At 34.0% G+C, this 21,962-nt stretch overlaps 2 protein-coding genes across 2 annotated transcripts; both read right to left on the bottom strand.

The window, feature by feature from the left end:
* Positions 1-950: 950 nt before the first annotated feature.
* LOC133335093 (putative gustatory receptor 28a) lies at positions 951-3,378 on the bottom strand. Its single transcript, XM_061543399.1, has 3 exons — positions 2,755-3,378; positions 1,369-1,983; positions 951-1,052 (listed from the first exon to the last, which is right to left on the bottom strand). The coding sequence occupies exons 1-3, from the start codon at positions 3,376-3,378 to the stop codon at positions 951-953; spliced, it is 1,341 nt and encodes a 446-aa protein (XP_061399383.1).
* A 7,328-nt stretch (positions 3,379-10,706) lies between these two features.
* LOC133335080 (putative gustatory receptor 28b) lies at positions 10,707-21,674 on the bottom strand (the record flags this gene model as incomplete). Its single annotated transcript, XM_061543385.1, has 6 exons — positions 10,707-10,823; positions 10,894-11,052; positions 11,122-11,523; positions 16,960-17,389; positions 21,271-21,508; positions 21,596-21,674. Coding segments are annotated over 6 exons (1,425 nt in total), but the record flags the coding sequence as incomplete, so codon positions are not given.
* Between the last annotated feature and the right edge of the window lie 288 nt (positions 21,675-21,962).

Raw genomic sequence — 21,962 nt, 5'->3', positions numbered from 1 at the left:
GTTCGAACATAGGTCCTCAGAGCAACACAAATGTTGTCAGATCACTAAACGTTCTAAGCCATCAACACAAAACATAGATCATTAAGCTCGACTAGAAAGAGTATAAATAAGTCACTTATATTTCAAATAAATCTTCATAGAGTAGGTTAACCCCGCAAAAAGTTCTAATGTAAGGCCGTTTTACTCTCCTCTTGTAAGTGATCTATTAGAGTCATGAGATAGATCCCTCTTGCAGTCCTCAGGACGGTATTCTGGCAGGATTGAATGCATTTCCATTTGGTTGCAATAACCTTGTTTCAAGTGTGACCCCTAGAACCATGGGGTAATTTGTCGGAATTGTGTACCCATCGACTAGCGTATTCAGAGATAGCCCCTCCATTGGAAAACTCAGCTATATACGTGATATGTTTGTTCAACCTTGCGCAAAGGTTATCAAAGCTTTTGTTTTGCTATGCTGCTTCCGGAGCAGTAATAGTAGATTCCCTATATACAATTTCAATAGTAGCTCAAGTATTTTCAACCCTGCTGATATGGATATGTCCCTAGAACTGTGGCACTCTCCCTTATTTGTTTGGGCTTATTTTCATTTATAAAGTTATTAATCTGCTCAGCTAGTGCAATACATTTCAGTGGATTATCAGGAACGTACACAGGATTTCCCTTCGGAGGTCGGTGAACTGATTATTTTTTACTGCAGATGTCATCATCTCTAGTTAACAATGGAATTTTTGTGCTATATTCTTCCCAAACAAGGTTTTCCCGACCAGTTTTTTTTTTAAATATTCCCTTCATTTAATTAAAAAAAAGTTATATATATTTGAACCCGAGTGATTTGTGGAAGGCACATAGTTTATTTTATTTTAAATCCTTTCTACATACAACAACATATAATAAGTTTAAAATTTGTATTATTAGTATTTTTTGGCACACTTTAACAACAAATAACACATTTAGGAAACACAATTTGTACCATTAAATTGATTCGGATTCGAATGATGAGTGGTGCTGAACTGCACCAATATAATCAAATAGCAGGTGGCAGCTCCAGTCATCTGAAAAATAATAAGAAAACATTTTATGAAACTTTTCATGCACTAGAAAATTTATAACATATAAAAATCTGTGGGTTCTTCGGTCCATTTAATGGAAGCACTTTGGAGGGAGTACTCGTGTGTTTTAAATAGGTTATTTGAAAATATAATAAATTGTGTTAAACAGCTGATTAATCTCATAAACAGCTGATTCGTCAAACAGCTGTTCTCATCGCCTCATACAGCTGTTTTAATTGCAATTATGTTGTCTAGTTCTCCCAACTATAACAATGTTCCCGAACAAAACCTTTTTTGTAAATTTTCCAATTCAACTTACCGTAAATATCAATGTTCGATCCAGATTAAATAATTCCGCAGCAGTAAATCTAACCCGTCTATGTTGCAGCTGCAGTGATAAACGCAGTAGACGATCCCTAATATCTCCATCATCGGTAATATTTAAAATCTTGTGAACAATGGCAGCACATTTACCACTTTCCTTAATCGTGCGACTGCTACCCTCCACTATCAACACAATAATGATGACATACCAGAACATTTGTGTTATGAAGAAGGCGAAAAATTCATCTGCCTCAAATACCTCCACACAATTTGGATTTAATTTAACCTCCAGCAGATAATAATCATCGAATAGTATAAATAAAAATGAAATTGCTATAATGGCCAGCAGGGGATAGGTAAAATATTCTTCAATTGTGTTGCAGATATCACACAAGAGATTGTGAATGTTGGTAACCTGTCGTATAGCCAATTCGGGATTTTGTCGTATAATTGAGGCGACACTATAACGTTGTTGTTGACTGGTTGCAATTGAGATTGTGGCCGGACGACGTCTTGGTACGCTGCGATTGATACGCACCACTGAATGCAGGGGAGATAATTCCACAGCATGGCTATCTTCAATGTGTGAATCCAGAATGTCTTGGAGAATCTAGAAAAGGAAAAAATTATGAATGTTAAAATTTTTAGAAGAAATTTTTATTGAATATCTTCCTATATAGTATGTACCAATAGGAAACCTAGCAGTTCCTTTATAAAGGAGCATAATACCTTGCAATTTTTAATGGAAGCCTAAAATTGTGGATGAAGCTAGTGGTATTCTTATAGAAGACCTAAAGATGAACTTTTACTGAAGACCAAACGTATTTTATTTTTCTCCAACAGTTTTTATTCCGAAATCATTGGTTTGTATAGCAATTATATTATTTCTTCATCCAGCTCTGTAAATTTGTATATATTTCTAAAGCATACTTTTAGGCGCATTTCAATTGCCATTGAATTTGCTGCAAAATAAGATATTTTAGCCGGCGAATTATAGCTTATATCGGAAAACAATTTAAAAAGCGAAAATTTGGATTTTTTAAAAATATTTTTCCAAGGACTTCAACAAGCGGGGATTGTTTAAAAAATAGTTTTCCAACAAGGCGTGGCTTTTTTAAAAACATTTTTCAAAGGACTAACACAAGGCGTGGATTTTTTAAACATCTTTTTCAAAGGACTAACACAAGGCGTGGATTTTTTAAACATCTTTTTCAAAGGACTAACACAAGGCGTGGATTTTTTAAACATCTTTTTCAAAGGACTAACACAAGGCGTGGATTTTTTAAACATCTTTTTCAAAGGACTAACACAAGGCGTGGATTTTTTTAAACATCTTTTTCAATGACATCTAACTGGCACACAGTTTTTGTCGAATGCTTACCTCATTTAACATATGAAAACGACTCTTGGCCAAATGGGTGGTACACATAAATTTAAATACCATAATGCTGATGTTGATGTGCGGCAATGCGAATGTCGTAAAGACCACAAAGGATGGTGTTATTTCCGCCGATCTGAGCAGCATATAACTCACACACAAATAAATAAAATTGAACAGTAACATGGCAAAGGACATTAGAAAGGAATACCAAAAAATCGTACGATAATTCAATTTTATACCGAGCCGAACAAAGATCTCATCGACCACCAAATTGTTTTGAAGAATTGCAATCAAGCGATCGCGTTTAAAAATTGCAAAACCGAATATGGTCAACATGGCAATGACACCGGTGCACGAGAGCGTGAAATCACCCAATTTGGTGATGTTTGTTTGAAAGAAATATCCGATTATAGAACCATTTTCACAACGCGACATAAGGAAACACAGGCTGAAGAATAGGAAATGACTGATACCGGCCACATAGGATAATGCGGAGGTCCGAACTTCATTTTGTGACTTGAGGTGGAATGGAGCCAAACCGATTATTGAGATATATGTTAGGGGCCTTAGTGACTGAAATATATTATCGGCTTGGGTTAAACGTTCCCAGATTTTAATACCCATTTTGGTTTCCTTTCAGAAATTAAATTTAGTTGCAATTAAACGGAAACACTAGACGACACGTCCGCTGCCAATGGCCACTTGTTGTTAACTAATTGTTGATATCCTTTCAAAGACCAGGCATGGTTCACTATGTCACTGTCACTCATCAATGTAATGATGATGATGATGTTCAAGGCAAATGCTGATGAGCCCACAAATGTCGCCTGTGCGGATTGGGTGGTAATTCCATTTTGCACTGAGTTAGGTGTTGGGTTCTTCATCAAACATCACACCCTTATTCTGCGTAATGAATGAACGCCAGCGAAGGACTGTCATACAAAATTCCAAATTTCCTATTTATTAATATCCGCAATTTACCACAACAATGTTCTTGCAATTTATTTACTTATTGTTTTCTTTTTTTTTCTTTTATCTACAAAACTTGACACTTGTGTAGGGGTCCAAATTGATGTTTGTTGGTTGTTGAAGTACAAGTCAAATGTTAAAACAAAGTATTTACATCAATTATTTAATTGACATACAGAGAAATGAGCAGCAATGTTGTGAAACTATTTTGGAATTGAATTTCATTTCAGTTTTTTTCTTAAAGGACGTCCATAATTTGTAAGACAATAATCGAAAACCAATTATTGATATTTTTGGACAGATGTGAGTGAAATTGTAGCACACTTTCAAATAATGGTCCTTAAAAACATATTACAAAATCCACGTCTTGTGATAGCCCTTGTGACAGTCCTTGAAAAAATATTTTTTTAAAAAATCCACGCCTTGTGATAGTCCTTGAAAAAATATTTTTTTAAAAAATCCACGCCTTGTGATAGTCCTTGAAAAAATATTTTTTTAAAAAATCCACGCCTTGTGATAGTCCTTGAAAAAATATTTTTTTAAAAAATCCACGCCTTGTGATAGTCCTTGAAAAAATATTTTTTTAAAAAATCCACGCCTTGTGATAGTCCTTGAAAAAATATTTTTTTAAAAAATCCACGCCTTGTGATAGTCCTTGAAAAAATATTTTTTTAAAAAATCCACGCCTTGTGATAGTCCTTGAAAAAATATTTTTTTAAAAAATCCACGCCTTGTGATAGTCCTTGAAAAAATATTTTTTTAAAAAATCCACGCCTTGTGATAGTCCTTGAAAAAATATTCTTTAAAAAATCCACGCCTTGTGATAGTCCTTGAAAAAATATTCTTTAAAAAATCCACGCCTTGTGATAGTCCTTGAAAAAATATTCTTTAATAAATCCACGCCTTGTGATAGTCCTTGAAAAAATATTTTTTTAAAAAATCCACGCCTTGTGATAGTCCTTGAAAAAATATTTTTTTAAAAAATCCACGCCTTGTGATAGTCCTTGAAAAAATATTTTTTTAAAAAATCCACGCCTTGTGATAGTACTTGAAAAAAATATTTTTTTAAAAAATCCACGCCTTGTGATAGTCCTTGAAAAAATATTTTTTTAAAAAATCCACGCCTTGTGATAGTCCTTGAAAAAATATTTTTTTAAAAAATCCACGCCTTGTGATAGTCCTTGAAAAAATATTTTTTTAAAAAATCCACGCCTTGTGATAGTCTTTGAAAAAAATATTTTTTTAAAAAATCCACGCCTTGTGATAGTCCTTGAAAAAATATTTTTTTAAAAAATCCACGCCTTGTGATAGTCCTTGAAAAAATATTTTTTTAAAAAATCCACGCCTTGTGATAGTCCTTGAAAAAAATTTTTTTTAAAAAATCCACGCCTTGTGATAGTCCTTGAAAAAATATTTTTTTTAAAAAATCCACGCCTTGTGATAGTCTTTGAAAAAATATTTTTTTAAAAAATCCACGCCTTGTGATAGTCTTTGAAAAAATATTTTTTTAAAAAATCCACGCCTTGTGATAGTCCTTGAAAAAATATTCTTTAAAAAATCCACGCCTTGTGATAGTCCTTGAAAAAATATTCTTTAATAAATCCACGCCTTGTGATAGTCCTTGAAAAAATATTCTTTAATAAATCCACGCCTTGTGATAGTCCTTGAAAAAATATTCTTTAAAAATCCACGCCTTGTGATAGTCCTTGAAAAAATATTCTTTAAAAAATCCACGCCTTGTGATAGTCCTTGAAAAAATATTCTTTAAAAAATCCACGCCTTGTGATAGTCCTTGAAAAAATATTTTTTTAAAAAATCCACGCCTTGTGATAGTCCTTGAAAAAATATTTTTTTAAAATATCCACGCCTTGTGATAGTCCTTGAAAAAATATTTTTTTGAAAAATCCACGCCTTGTGATAGTCCTGGAAAAAATATTTTTTTAAAAAATCCACGCCTTGTGATAGTCCTTGAAAAAATATTTTTTTTTAAAAATCCACGCCTTGTGATAGACCTTGAAAAAATATTTTTTTAAAAAATCCACGCCTTGTGATAGTCCTTGAAAAAATATTTTTTTAAAAAATCCACGCCTTGTGGTAGTCCTTGAATAGATATGTTTAAAAAATCCACTGTTTAAAAAATCCACGCCTTGTGGTAGTCCTTGAAAAAATATGTTTAAAAAATGTACGCCTTGTGGTAGTCCTTGAAAAAATATGTTTAAAAAATCTACGCCTTGTGGTAGTCCTTGGAAAGATATGTTTAAAAAATCCATGCCTTGTGGTAGTCCTTGAAAAGATATGTTTAAAAAATCTAAGCCTTGTGGTAGTCCTTGAAAAAATATTCTTTAAAAAATCTACGCCTTGTGGTAGTCCTTGAATAGATATGTTTAAAAAATCCACGCCTTGTGTTGGTCCTTGAAAAAATATTCTTTAAAAAATACACGCCTTGTGGTAGTCCTTGAAAAAATATGTTTAAAAAATACACGGCTTGTGATAGTCCTTGAAAACATATTTAAACAAATTCACGCTTAGTAAAAGTCCTTAAAAATGTTTTGAATATAAATTCACACCTTGTTATAATCCTTAAACAATATTTGTGATTATTTATGTAATTTGAATCGCCTCTTTTATTATTTACCCTTTGCTATAATTTCAACCCTTACTGTTGCTGATGACTGATAGCAAAATATCAACAACTACTTATAACCTGCCGGTTAATTACCTCCATGAACCACTCCACATAACAAATTGAATTTCTAGGAAGACGCAAAAACAATCATAATTTTACCACAACGAATGTGTTTGTTTGGGTGCGTGTGTGAATGTGTGTATGAGTAAAGGAATGTGTATCGGCATGACATCCGTGTGGTAAATATTTCTATTGTATTATGTTACCGTTTAACTGAAAAAAAAATACTTCGTCAAAGACGAAGAAGAATGAATGCTCCATAAAAATGCATTGTTTATTAAATTACGCTATCAGACAAATATATTGACAGACAAGCGAACGAACGGTTGGTATTGTGTCAACTAGGTGTAGAGGTCAGCATGTGACCCAAGCACTTTAAAAAAGGTATAATGACATGGGAGGAGAAAGTGAGAACAATTTTATAGTAAAATTTCGCATAAAATTTAACCGTTATTAAAGTGTTAAATGCCATTCGATTAAATTTAAAGGCTGTTTACAATTTCTACAATGTAAAGGGAAGAGAATTAAGAAAATAAAAGGACTGCGGTGGATTATAAACAATGTTAAAAAGAATCAACAGTTAATCCTGTGACAAATGTTCGGTAGCCGATCAAAAGCACTATGAAGGAATAATCAACTCTGACATATAAAACACAACACATGACATGTGCCTAATTGATGTGAGAAATGAAATGATAGTATACTGACATATTTTACAGTATTGTTATATTGAATGAAATATTTTCGAAATTTAAAAAGCTGTGTTTAAAAACTGCAGAAGAAGTATTCTTAAATGTATTTATTTTTTATTGTTTTTTACAAATAAAATTATAAATGTCAGTTGATATTTCACGAAGATTTAAAATATTAATATTTTTATGGGGAACTTCAAGGGTTAGACTTCGTCTGAAGTTTTCTTAACACTAGATTTACGGATGCTGAGTGCCTCATACCAGAAAATTTCCGCTTTTTTTTTTGAAAAAAAAAACCGTTCTAAATCAATTTAAGTAAAATATTCATTATTAGAAACCCCATAGAAAATACTCTCTATCCGGTTCGTGAATGCCTGTCAAGCTGGTTGGTGCGCACGGTAATTCTCGAAAGAAGTTGCAAATTTAATCCAAACTTTGAACATCGTAATATCTCTTTGAAAATTAAATTATCTGTGAAGATGAAGAATATCTGACCTCTCATTATAGTTCCTCCAATACAAAGGGTAAACATTGTTCTAAACAACAAATTTCTTATATCCTGTGAAAGGATTATACGTCTTTACGTATAATGTAACGTAATATTTTTACCAAAACTATATCATGTTCGAAGATGGGAATTATTGATCCACACCTCATTCTCCACAAGATGTGAACGGAGTATCCGATTTATTAACAACTCTATACATCGTAATATATTCGATAAACATTCTTTGAAATCCTTTATAAAATCTAATATGAAGGTTTTTTTATTCGACTTGACCCCAACTTCGCACAAAAATAACTTTTTTACGAAATCTAAATATTATCCGCAGATGCGGTCTATCGGTTTGCTCCTTCTCCAAGCGATTTACAACAACTTTAAAAATGGTAAATCTAAATAGATTACGAAAGTGGTCCAATAAATCCACTACTTTAAGCACATACCACACAAATTGGCAATATCTTTTTTTTTCTTTATACTTTCATAGCCCATAGCATGTTCGGTTAGTTTGAACCGCGGAATATTGACAGATAATTATAAAAATAGCCATTCTAATTGTTGTGTTGTGATGTTCGGCTAATAAATGTTGCTTATAAAGTAACCTGACAACACATACAAAAATAAAGTTTTCGGTCCATTTTATGCCATCACCTAAAATTATATACGTCGTCCTTGACATTAACCGGAACTTCATTTAGTATGGTAACGGTAATACCAAACAATATCAGAACTCTTAAACCCACTTAAATAACAACGCAGAACTTCCCTATCCATGTATATACTTACCTACTTAGCTGGCTTATGCCAGAACGGTGGTTCCATAAGCAGAGCCTAAAAAAAGATTTACTGGCGCGTCGGTCGTGTGCGCATCTCATCCAATTTGAAAGACCATTTTCCGATATGTTGTCTTCTACTTGATCTTTCCATCGGATTCGGACTCCACTTCTGCGTGAACCATCACTTGGATCGCTTTTATATGCTGAGCTGGGGCATCTTCATCCATTCTCACAAGATGGCCTAGCCAACGTAGTCGTAAGTCGATGTCCGAGAACATTTTTCATTCGACGGCGATTTTCGCCATCCATGCAGATCGGCCCATAGATCTTCCGGAGAATTTTTTCTCTCAAACACTCCAAGAGCTATCTCGTCTGCTTGCGGATTTATCCATGCTTTTGATTCACACACCAGTACGGGTAGTATCAGCGTCTTGTAGAGTGTGAGTTTGTCCTGGCGAGAGGTGATCTTATTTTTCTAAACTGCTTACTTAGACCATAGTAGCACCCGTTGGCCAACAGGGTCCTCCTCCGAAGTTTAAAACTGATGTCATTAGTTTTATTCATGGCGGTACCGATGTATATAAAATCTTTGACTATCGAAGCTGTAGTTTTCAAGTTCTACAGTTGGTCCGAGTCTACTGGACGTCTTGCCCATTGATACCACCAGCTTGGTCTTCTCGCCAAACACTACAAGACCCACTTTGACAGACTCCTCAAGTTGTTCAATGGGCCGCAATGTCCGGCCCATTATGTCGATGTCTTCGTTGATTGGTGTACAGAGTGTCATTTATGTTAATCTTTGCCTCTCGTTGGACCTTCAGCAGCAATTTAAAAAGGTCACACGAGAGGCTGTCGCAATGCCTGAACTCTCGTTTAATATTAAAGGGCTCCGAGAAATCCTTCCCGACTTTAACTGCTGACCTTATGCCAGTTAAAGTTATCCTGCATAGCCGTATTAATTTTGCAGTAATGCCGAACGCAGACATGGTTTTAAAAACCTCTGAACGGATAGGGCTGTCGAATTCGGCTTTATAGTCGACGAATTGGTGGAATGTGTCGATATGTCTATGGTGGATTTGCCAGGTCTGAAGCCGTATTGGTATGGTCCAATAATGTGATTGACCATTGGCTTCAGTCGTTCACACACCATGCTGGATAGCACCTTATATGCGATGGGACGATATAGTTGGAACATATCGTCAATCATTGGGCATGCATTCCTCTTATTTTGACGTAGTTCAAGAGTTATTCCTCGTCGCCAGGTGGTTTTTGGTCGACCTTTATTTCGTGGTCCTTGGGGATTCCATTCAAAGAATCTTCCCTCTATCGTTCAGCTCCATTTTTCAAAGTGTTCGTTCATGATATGTATTTTACTTATCTTCCAACCGATGAAGTTGTGTATTCCTTCCTTCCGTCGATATTAGTATCAATCAGCTCTTTTAGACTTGGCTTCAAACTTGAACTAAGTTTGAAAGAAATATTAAGATGTGCAAAGTTCGTGTGCACCAGCCGTCCAGACAAATATACATATGGACGGACATTTATAAATCGACTCTAAATTGTCTAAAAGGCATTTGGTCCACAGAAAATGGGTTCTAAAACCAATACCCTCATTAGTCAACCTTATGTTGAGGGTATAAAAAGTAGGAAGGGTGCTGCTTCTTAGAAGATCGATAAACTGCTTTTTTGAATATATCGTAGTTGGTTATCATCGTGTAGGGATCACCATAAGGTTCATTATTTGTAATGTATTCACTTTTTCATACATTTCCACCCCACTTTATGTTTTTTAAGGCTACTTTATTCACAGTTTCGAACCGAAGTGGCTGTAATTTTGCATTCCGGGTTCTACAAGGGCGGACATCATTTATGCAGAAAATTAGATATATGTCCATGTATTGAAATAGTCTCAGTGTATTTCCTATTTTCGGCATGTTGAAGAAGCATATCAAATTTTACAATCTAAAATTATAGAATTTAGTGTTTTGTTTTCTCATTAAATTCATTTGAATATTTCTCCACCGGGTGGTATAAGTATTGAGAACAATTATAAAAAATATTACGTATACGTATATAGGTGTTAATGCGCTATGTTTGTAGAAGATATTATGGGTTGACCTGAATTTTATTCAAGATTTTTTTCTCCTAAACCAAATATTTTCAAAAAATACAACAAAAAAGTATGGTAGATAAAATATAATTTATTTTTCAAAATATTTATTTATTTTTTATTCTTTCATTTTAATGATAATAGCTTAAATCACATTTAACAAAATAAAAAATAGAAATATAGAAATTAATAATATACATAAAATAGATGTTGCACACTAATGTTGCGTTAAATTTGCAATAGCCGTCGAATTTCCATTATCGCAGAGACTCTGAGGGCCACTTGAAGTGAATTGCAGCAAAATGATGAGATATGTGGTTAGGGCACCGCTTATCTACAGAAATTGAATAAAAGAAAATTCCAATAAGAAAATTGTCCTTTAAGGAGACAATTATCATTCTTACCGTAAAATATAGCGTTCGATCGATGTTAAATAGGCCAGCAGCGGTAAAACTTATTTTCAAATGCAACAGTTGCATTGAGAATTGTTGTAGCTTCTCCTTGACTTCAGGGGTTTTGGCTTTATTCAATAGAGCATGGACAATACCGCCCGTCTTTTCGCTCTGCAATGATACAAAAAATGTATTATTTATAATTGTCCGAGAAAAAAAATTGTAAACCCTCCAACTCACCTTCTTAATTGCCCGATTACTGCCCTCGACAATGGAAATGATTGCAATCAAATACAAAATCATTTGACAGGAGAAGAAGGTGACAAATTCCACAGTTTTAAATTTACTCTCTCGTTTCGATTTACCCAGGAGTGTTTCAAGGACATAATAGGCATCAAAAACAATGATCAGGAATGCAATTGAAATTATGGTCAGTAGTTGATAGGTAAAATATTTATTGGCTGTCGATGCTGCTTCACAAATTAGCTGATGTATTTCCATAGATTCTTGTATGATTTCCGAGGGATTTTTCGAAACTATGGTATACATGGAGAAGGAGTCCAAGCATTGTAGGGAACGTTGTTTTTGGGTAATGGCCTTAATGCTGCGTGTGTCCCATTGATGGCTGAGATTTTTGAGGACCTGTAGGAGAAAAAGAGAGGATAAAAAATTAGTATTAATTTTGAAAATAATAAAGGAATGGTTTAAGATGAGACACTCGTTTTATGTAATATTTTAGGAGAATCGAAAAATAATATTTTAAGACCCTTCAAAGACGACTGGTTTATTTTAAGAATATTTTTAGACCCTTCAAAGAGGCGTGGTTTATTTTAGGAATATTTTTAGGCCCTTCAAAGAGGCGTTGTTTTCTTTGAGGAATATTTTAGAATATTTATTTATTTTAAGAATATTTGTAGACCCTTTTTTTAAGAATATTTTTTGAGGCTAATGGAGGCGTGGTTTATTTTAAAAACATTTTTAGAACCTTCAAAGAGGTGTGGTTTATTTTAAGAACATTTTTAGAACCTTCAAAGAGGTGTGGTTTATTTTAAGAACATTTTTAGAACCTTCAAAGAGGCGTGGTTTATTTTAAGAACATTTTTAGAACCTTCAAAGAGGCGTGGTTTATTTTAAGAACATTTTTAGAACCTTCAAAGTGGCGTGGTTTATCTTAAGAACATTTTTAGAACCTTCAAAGAGGCGTGGTTTATTTTAAGAACATTTTTAGAACCTTCAAAGAGGCGTGGTTTATTTTGAGAACATTTTTAGAACCTTCAAAGAGGCGTGGTTTATTTTAAGAACATTTTAAATGACTTCGGAGAGGTGTGGTTTGTTTTAAGAATATTTTAAACGTCTTCGTAGAGCTGTGGTTTGTTTTATGAATATTTTAAACGACTTCGGAGAGGCGTGGTTTGTTTTAGGAGTATTTTAAACGACTTCGGAGAGGCGTGGTCTGTTTTAAAAATATTTTAAACGACTTCGGAGAGGAGTGGTTTATTTTAAGAATATTTTAAAAGACCCTTCAAAGGGAGGGTCTACATTATATTAATTTTTTAGGTGCCTTTCAAGAGGCGTGGTTTATATAAAAATTTTTAGATGCCTACAAGAGGCTTGGTTTATTGTAATAACTTTTTGGGATCCTTCAAAGAGGCTTGATTTATTCTAATAAAATTTTAACAAACTCGTATTTTCATTACCTTATTATTAACCTTCAAATAAGTATTTAATTTCTTCAATATCGAACTGAATATTACAACCACACAACTAACCACCAAAATAGGTGAATAAAACGATATTGTGGTCATGGCAGATATCGAAACCCCATTCCGCATAAATACACCCAGCGAACCATACAAAATAAAACCAATATTGGCTAGCAGCATCAGAACAATTTTCAAATTTATCCAAGCAGCACAATTCCTTTGCATAAATCGAACACTCAAACGTGAAAATCTCAATTCAATCCATTCGAATTGTTCCACAAGGTTTATCAAAGGTTTACTTCGCACTAAACAAAAAAATAATATCATCAAGACGCAGGACATGCCATTGAATTTTTGCAAATTGTCTGTTAGACGCGATACTTCGGTTTCGAAGAAATGACTCAACAGCGATTGTTCATGGCCCCTAATGTAGCCAAAAACGAGGATATAGAATATTATACGCAACAAAGCATTTCCATATCCAAGGATGGTATTTTTTAAATGCCTCCTCGGGTGGGAATGAAATTCGAATGGTACAATTCCAGCAATTAGACCGAGCAGAAACATTAAACGATAACAACCGTACACATCTCCCGGCCGATGCAAATCGTGCAGAAATATTCGTAGAGACTGTGGAATGAATGACATTGCCGATCGGGTTCTTATTACACGGAAAAGTTTTCAAGTTCAACTAAATGGTTTCTTTCCGGATCCATAGTTTATTCCGGTTTTTATTATTCGAATGGTCATGACATATGGTGATGATAGTATCACTCGCTCAAGTATTACTCGCTCATCACCAATGCTTAATTAATTAATTGAATAAACATTTGTTAATTGTTTTTGTTGTTATTCATTTTTTTGTTTTTTATGGTTGTCCTTTTGACGAGGTACATACGTGTATATTGACAGTCATATTCAGTACCAAAGGTGTTACTGTTGGGTAAATATTTAATTTCGCTTTAGTTTTAATTGCAGGGTAACACATTGTATTTATAATCACATTGGTATTTATATTTATAGCTCGAAGTACGGAAGGTCCTTTTCAAAAAAAAGTTTAAGAATATTTTTAGTGACTAATAGAGGCGTGGTTTATTTAAAGAATATTTTTTATTGGCTACTAGAGGTGTGCTCTACTCTAAGAATATTTTTTATTGGTTACTAGAGGCGTGGTCTACTTTAAGAATATTTTTTATTGGCTAATAGAGGCGTGGTCTACTTTAAAAATGTTTTTTATTGGCTAATACAGGCGTGGTTTATTTTAAGAATATTTTTTATTGGCTACTAGAGGTGTGCTCTACTTTAAGAATATTTTTTATTGGCTAATAGAGGCGTGGTTTAATTTTAGAATACTTTTCAGTGGCTAATAGAGGCGTGGTTTATTTTAAGACTATTTTTAGTAGTCCAATGGAGGCGTGGTTTATTTTAAGACTTTTAAATAGTCGAATGGAGGCGTGGTTTATTTTAAAACTATTTTTAGTAGTCAAATGGAGGCGTAGTTTATTTTAAGACTATTTTTAGTAGTCAAATGGAGGCGTGGTTTATTTTAAGACTATTTTTAGTAGTCCAATGGAGGCGTGGTTTATTTTAAAACTATTTTTAGTAGTCAAATGGAGACGTAGTTTATTTTAAAACTATTTTTAGTAGTCAAATGGAGGCGTGGTTTATTTTAAGGCTATGTTTAGTAGGCCAATGGAGGCGTGGTTTATTTTAAGACTATTTTTAGTAGTCAAATGGAGGCGTGGTTTATTTTAAGGCTTTGTTTAGTAGTCCAATGGAGGCGTGGTTTATTTTAAAACTATTTTTAGTAGTCAAATGGAGACGTAGTTTATTTTAAAACTATTTTTAGTAGTCAAATGGAGGCGTGGTTTATTTTAAAACTATTTTTAGTAGTCAAATGGAGGCGTAGTTTATTTTAAAACTATTTTTAGTAGTCAAATGGAGGCGTAGTTTATTTTAAAACTATTTTTAGTAGTCAAATGGAGGCGTAGTTTATTTTAAAACTATTTTTAGTAGTCAAATGGAGGCGTAGTTTATTTTAAAACTATTTTTAGTAGTCAAATGGAGGCGTAGTTTATTTTAAGACTATTTTTAGTAGTCAAATGGAGGCGTGGTTTATTTTAAGACTATTTTTAGTAGTCCAATGGAGGCGTGGTTTATTTTAAAACTATTTTTAGTAGTCAAATGGAGACGTAGTTTATTTTAAAACTATTTTTAGTAGTCAAATGGAGGCGTAGTTTATTTTAAAACTATTTTTAGTAGTCAAATGGAGGCGTAGTTTATTTTAAAACTATTTTTAGTAGTCAAATGGAGGCGTAGTTTATTTTAAAACTATTTTTAGTAGTCAAATGGAGGCGTAGTTTATTTTAAAACTATTTTTAGTAGTCAAATGGAGGCGTAGTTTATTTTAAAACTATTTTTAGTAGTCAAATGGAGGCGTAGTTTATTTTAAAACTATTTTTAGTAGTCAAATGGAGGCGTAGTTTATTTTAAGACTATTTTTAGTAGTCAAATGGAGGCGTGGTTTATTTTAAATAATATTTTTAGTAGTCCAATGGAGGCGTGGTTTATTTTAAAACTATTTTTAGTAGTCAAATGGAGACGTAGTTTATTTTAAAACTATTTTTAGTAGTCAAATGGAGGCGTGGTTTATTTTAAGGCTATGTTTAGTAGGCCAATGGAGGCGTGGTTTATTTTAAGACTATTTTTAGTAGTCAAATGGAGGCGTGGTTTATTTTAAGGCTATGTTTAGTAGGCCAATGGAGGCGTAGTTTATTTTAAAACTATTTTTAGTAGTCAAATGGAGGCGTGGTTTATTTTAAGGCTATGTTTAGTAGGCCAATGGAGGCGTGGTTTATTTTAAGACTATTTTTAGTAGTCAAATGGAGGCGTGGTTTATTTTAAGGCTTTTTTTAGTAGTCAAATGGAGACGTAGTTTATTTTAAAACTATTTTTAGTAGTCAAATGGAGGCGTGGTTTATTTTAAGGGTATGTTTAGTAGGCCAATGGAGGCGTGGTTTATTTTAAGACTATTTTTAGTAGTCAAATGGAGGCGTGGTTTATTTTAAGGCTTTGTTTAGTAGTCAAATGGAGACGTAGTTTATTTTAAAACTATTTTTAGTAGTCAAATGGAGGCGTAGTTTATTTTAAAACTATTTTTAGTAGTCAAATGGAGGCGTAGTTTATTTTAAAACTATTTTTAGTAGTCAAATGGAGGCGTAGTTTATTTTAAAACTATTTTTAGTAGTCAAATGGAGGCGTAGTTTATTTTAAAACTATTTTTAGTAGTCAAATGGAGGCGTAGTTTATTTTAAAACTATTTTTAGTAGTCAAATGGAGGCGTAGTTTATTTTAAAACTATTTTTAGTAGTCAAATGGAGGCGTAGTTTATTTTAAAACTATTTTTAGTAGTCAAATGGAGGCGTAGTTTATTTTAAGGCTATTTTTTAGATCCCTTATTTTTAAGGGTTTAAAGAGATGCCAAGTTTTAGGTAATATTTCAGAAGGGCTTAAAGAGATGCCAAACTTTAAGGATTATTTCAGAGGGTCTAAAAGTGTTCCAATTTCATGAGTACCAAAATTTTAGGTAGCAAACGAGTTTTTAAGAATTTTTAAAGAATATTTTTAAAAGAACTAAAATAGTTGCTAATTTTTGGGAAATATTTTAAAATTCCTAGAAGTGTTGTATAAAAATCATTTAAATATATTGTTACGAATATAACTTTAGATTTAAGTTAATTTAGATGAATTCCGTTAATTTAAGAATTTGAATTGAAACTTAAATTTGTACTACGAAGTTTATTTGAATAACTTCACAACAACAACTACTGTATAGATTTTTCTACATCCTTCCATTTCCTCTTTCATTTTCTATTTTGTTATTGTCGTACAATTCTTGTTAAACGTCATCATTGATGATCGCTTAATCCCTCTTTCTTTGTTACTCTCTCGCCTGTATATGTGTTGTTGTTATTGTAAGTTTGTTCACTCAATGTAAGTTTGTTGTTGTTATTGTTCACTCAATGTAGTTGTATGCATTGGTAGATTGTTCGTAATCTAGGTGTTACCAGATCGTCTAGAAACTTCTGTAGCGACAGGCAAGACTCATATAAATAGAGGAAATGGAAAGGCAGTTAGTCAGTTGTGAATCAGATCGCGAATTGAAACCGTCGAGTAAAGTAAAGTGCAAAGTAAAGTTGTGTGAATAAAATCATTGTAATAATCGTAATCCGAAAGAACCCGCGTTTTATTTGGTACGAACTGTATCGGGGAATAAAACAACGTCTACACGGGATTAAGTAAAATCCAAGAACGTAACAATATATTCATGCAAAAAAATTCCGATAATAATCTGAATCTCTTATATTGTCATTACCTTATTATTAACCTTCAAATAAGTAATTAATTTCTCCAATATCGAACTGAATATGACAACCACACAACTAACCACCAATATAGGTGAATAAAACGAAATTGTGGTCATGGCAGATATCGAAACCCCATTCCGCATAAATACACCCAGCGAACCATATAAAACAAAACCAATATTGGCGAGCAGCATCACAACAATTCTCAAATTTATCCATGCTGCATAATTCTTCTGCACAAATCGAACACTTAAACGTGAAAATCTCAATTCAATCCATTCAAATTGTTCCACAAGGTGTATCAAATATTTACTTCGCACCAAACAATAAAACAATATCGCGAGGACACAGGACATTCCATTGTATTTCTGCAAGTTGTCTGTTAGACGCGATACTTCGGTTTCGAAGAAATGGCTCAACAGAGATTGTTCATGACCCCTAATGTAGCCAAAAATAAGGATATAGAATATTATACGCAACAAAGCATTTCCATATCCAAGCATAGTATTTTTTAAATGTCTCCTAGGATGGGAGTGAAATTCGAATGGAACAATTCCAGCAATTAGGCCGAGCAGAAACATTAAACGATAACAACCGTAGACATCTCCCGGCCGATGCAAATCGTGTAGTAAAATTCGAAGACACTGTGGAATGAATGACATTGCCGAACGGGTTCTTATTACACGGAAAAGTTTTCAAGTTCAACTAAATGGTTTCTTTCCGGATCCATAGTTTATTCCGGTTATTGTTATTCGTATGGTCATGACTTATGGTGATGATGGTATCACTAGTTCACTGCCAACGCTTAATTAATTAATTGAATACACTATTGTTAATGTTTTTGTTGCTAATATGTTGACATTTTTTATTTATGTGTTTTTGTTTTGAGGTCCTCTTGCCGAGCTACATACATATTGACAGTCATATTGGGTACGCAAAGTGTTATTGGTGGGTCAATATTTAATTTCGCTTTAGTTTAATTGCAGGGTAACAAATGTGGTATTTGTATTTACTTTTATTAAGCGAAGTACGGAAGTCGCTTTTCATTAAAATATTTATTGTTTCCTCATAAAAATGAAAAATGGAATATAGGTCAGCAGGACAAACATAATAATAAGAGCGACATTATTCAGGGTGGACTTTTGAAAATTATTTTACAAGGCTATTATAGGCGAGGATTTTTTTTTAAAATAATTTTTCGAGTACTGTTATAGGCGTGGATTTATTAAAATATTTTTTTTTTCGAGGACTATTATAGGCGTGGGTTTATTAAAATAGTTTTTTTCGAGGACCAACACAAGGCGTGATTTTTTAAAGGACCAACACAAGGCGTGATTTTTTAAGGACCAACACAAGGCGTGGATTTTTGATGACCAACACAAAGCGTGGATTTTTTAAGGACCAACACAAGGCGTGGATTTCTTAAGGACCAACAAAGGCGTGGATTTTTGATGACCAATACAAAGCGTGGATTTTTTAAGGACCAACACAAGGCGTAGATTTTTTAAGGACCAACACAAGGCGTGGATTTTTTAAGGACCAACACAAGGCGTGATTTTTTAAGGACCAACACAAGGCGTGGATTTTTTAAGGACCAACACAAGGCGTGATTTTTTAAAGGACCAACACAAGGCGTGATTTTTTGAGGGCCAACACAAAGCATGGATTTTTTAAGGACCAACACAAGGCGTGGATTTCTTAAGGACCAACACAAGGAGCGGATTTCTTAAGGATCAACACAAGGCGTGGATTTCTTAAGGACCAACACAAGGCGTGATTTTTTAAGGACCAACACAAGGCGTGGATTTTTTAAGGACCAACACAAGGCGTGATTTTTTAAGGACCAACACAAGGCGTGGATTTTTTAAGGACCAACAAAATGCGTGGATTTTTGATGACCAACACAAAGCGTGGATTTTTTAAGGACCAACACAAGGCGTAGATTTTTAAGGACCAACACAACGCGTGGATTTTTTAAGGACCAACACAAGGCGTGTATTTCTTAAGGACCAACAAAAGGCGTGGATTTTTGATGACCAACAAAAGGCGTGGATTTTTGATGACCAACACAAAGCGTGGATTTTTTAAGGACCAACACAAGGCGTAGATTTTTTAAGGACCAACACAAGGCGTGGATTTTTAAGGACCAACACAAGGCGTGATTTGTTAAGGACCAACACAAGGCGTGGATTTTTTAAGGACCAACACAAGGCGTGGATTTTTTAAGGACCAACACAAGGCGTGGATTTCTTAAGGACCAACACAAGGCGTGGATTTTTTAGGGACCAAAGACAAGGCGTGGATTTTTTAAGGACCAACAAAAGGCGTGGGTTTTTGATGACCAACACAAAGCTTGGATTTTTTAAGGACCAGCACAAGGCGTAGATTTTTTAAGGACCAACACAAGGCGTGGATTTTTTAAGGACCAACACAAGGCGTGATTTTTTAAGGACCAACACAAGGCGTGATTTTTTGAGGACCAACACAAGGCGTGGATTTTTTAAGGACCAACACAAGGCGTGGATTTTTTAAGGACCAACACAAGGCGTGATTTTTTAAAGGACCAACACAAGGCGTGATTTTTTAAAGGACCAACACAAGGCGTGATTTTTTGAGGACCAAAACAAGGCGTGGATTTCTTAAGGACCAACACAAGGCGTGGATTTTTTAAGGACCAACACAAGGAGTGGATTTCTTAAGGACCAACAAAAGGCGTGGATTTTTGATGACCAACACAAAGCGTAGATTTTTTAAGGACCAACACAAGACGTAGATTTTTTAAGGACCAACACAAGGCGTGGATTTTTTAAGGACCAACACAAGGCGTGATTTTTTAAAGGACCAACACAAGGCGTGATTTTTTAAAGGACCAACACAAGGCGTGATTTTTTGAGGACCAAAACAAGGCGTGGATTTCTTAAGGACCAACACAAGGAGTGGATTTCTTAAGGACCAACACAAGGAGTGGATTTCTTAAGGACCAACAAAAGGCGTGGATTTTTGATGACCAACACAAAGCGTAGATTTTTTAAGGACCAACACAAGACGTAGATTTTTTAAGGACCAACACAAGGCGTGGATTTTTTAAGGACCAACACAAGGCGTGATTTTTTAAGGACCAACACAAGGCGTGGATTTTTTAAGGACCAACACAAGGCGTAAATTTTTTAAGGATCAACATAAGGCGTAAATTTTTTAAGGATCAAAACAAGGCGTAATTTTTTTAAGGATCAACACAAGACGTAGATTTTTTAAGGACCAACACAACGCTTGGATTTTTTAGGGACCAATGACAAGGCGTGGATTTTTTAAGGACCAAGACAAGGCGTGGATTTTTTAAGGATCAACATAAGGCGTAAATTTTTTAAGGATCAAAACAAGGCGTAATTTTTTTAAGGATCAACACAAGGCGTAAATTTTTTAAGGACCAACACAAGGCGTGTATTTTTTTAAACATTTTTAAGGGTCAACACAAGGCTTGGATTTTTTAAAAATATTTTTAAGGACCAAAACAAGGCTTGGATTTTTTAAAAATATTTTTAACCCTTTGAGCCCCGAATTTTTTCTCGTAATCATGGAACAATTTTCTGTTCACAGATTTAATGCAACTATCCTAGATAGGATATGGACAAAATTTGACATCGCTTCATCCTTGCATTCGGGAGATAGAGTACCTTCTTTCTGGAAAATAAAAGCGCAATATCAAGAAAACTAAATGCAAAATCGACGAAAATATCACTTTAAATTATTCTCTATATTCTGCTTTAAAAGAATTAAAAACAATTTAAATGATAGATTTCGTACATTTCGGATACGAAGCGATTTAATTAATTTGGACTGTATACACAAATTAGTACTGTACACATTTTTGCCCTCTTCTCTATATTAAAAAGCTCATAACTTTACCAAAAATTTAAATTTTTTGGATTTTTCTTGTGATATGTGTCATCCATAATTAGGTCTTGACATAGGAATTCCAAAGAATGCACATCTACTAGCTGTATAATAAATATAAGCTCTAAAACATTTTGTTGCCTGTGGGCAACATTGGGCCGCAAAGGGTTAAGGACCAAAACAAGGCTTTGTTTTGTTAAAAATATTTTAAGGACTACGACAAGTCGTAAATTTTTTAAAAATATTTTAAGGACTACTTCAAGTCGTGGATTTTTGAAATATATTTTAAGGACTACGACAAGTCGTGGATTTTTTAAAATATGTTCTTAAGGATATTTGTTACAGCCTTCCGATTTTTTTATTTAGTATTCGATTTTTGTGAATTTGTTTTCGTCATATTTACCTTATTGAAAGCTCTAAAATACAACGCCAGAGTCTGCATCATGGCATTGAACAGTATCACAATACTGCTGACAATTAAATGTGGTGAAAAGAATGAGATCCAAGCTAAGGGTATTACGTCGACGTGATTCAAACTAAAGACCAGCGAACCATATGCAAAGAATGCCACATTGGCAGCACTTAAGCACACAATTGTTAGATTAATCCAAAATGCATTATTTCGACGCCAGAACCTTAAACCCAAATGGGCCAAACGTATCTCTAAATTATCCAATCGTTCGATTAATTTTACAAATACCCGACAACGTCAAAGACTTAAAAACATCGTAACCAATACACCGAACAAACCGTTAAAGCGACGCATATTATCCGTAAATTTCGAGACATTCGATGAACGCAGGTGTTTCATAACCGATTCTTGTGCAACCTGAAGATAGATTAGAATAAACAACAAGAAAATCCAAATACAAATGACATAGGCAAAGGAAACTATGGAAGACTTCAAATGTCTCCGCGGCAAGGACCGAAATTCCAAAGGTAGCACCCCGGCCAAGAAGGTGACCAGAAATAATAACCGCAGACTAGCATAAATATCTCTCGGCTTACGAATATCACGAAAAAATATTTGTACACTTCGTGGAAGAACTAGAACCGAGGTAGACATTACGCTTTCAAAGTTAAAACTTAACTGAAAGGATTTCGAGGCAATCCAACC

The sequence above is a fragment of the Musca vetustissima genome, unplaced genomic scaffold, assembly GCF_032173495.1.
Source record: "Musca vetustissima isolate MV318-11 ecotype Yass unplaced genomic scaffold, APGP_CSIRO_Mvet_v1 utg14086, whole genome shotgun sequence".
In the NCBI taxonomy this organism is placed as follows: Eukaryota; Metazoa; Arthropoda; class Insecta; order Diptera; family Muscidae; genus Musca; species Musca vetustissima.
The sequence above is the reverse complement of the archived record's forward strand: the minus strand, read 5'-3'. Positions and strand labels throughout refer to the sequence as shown.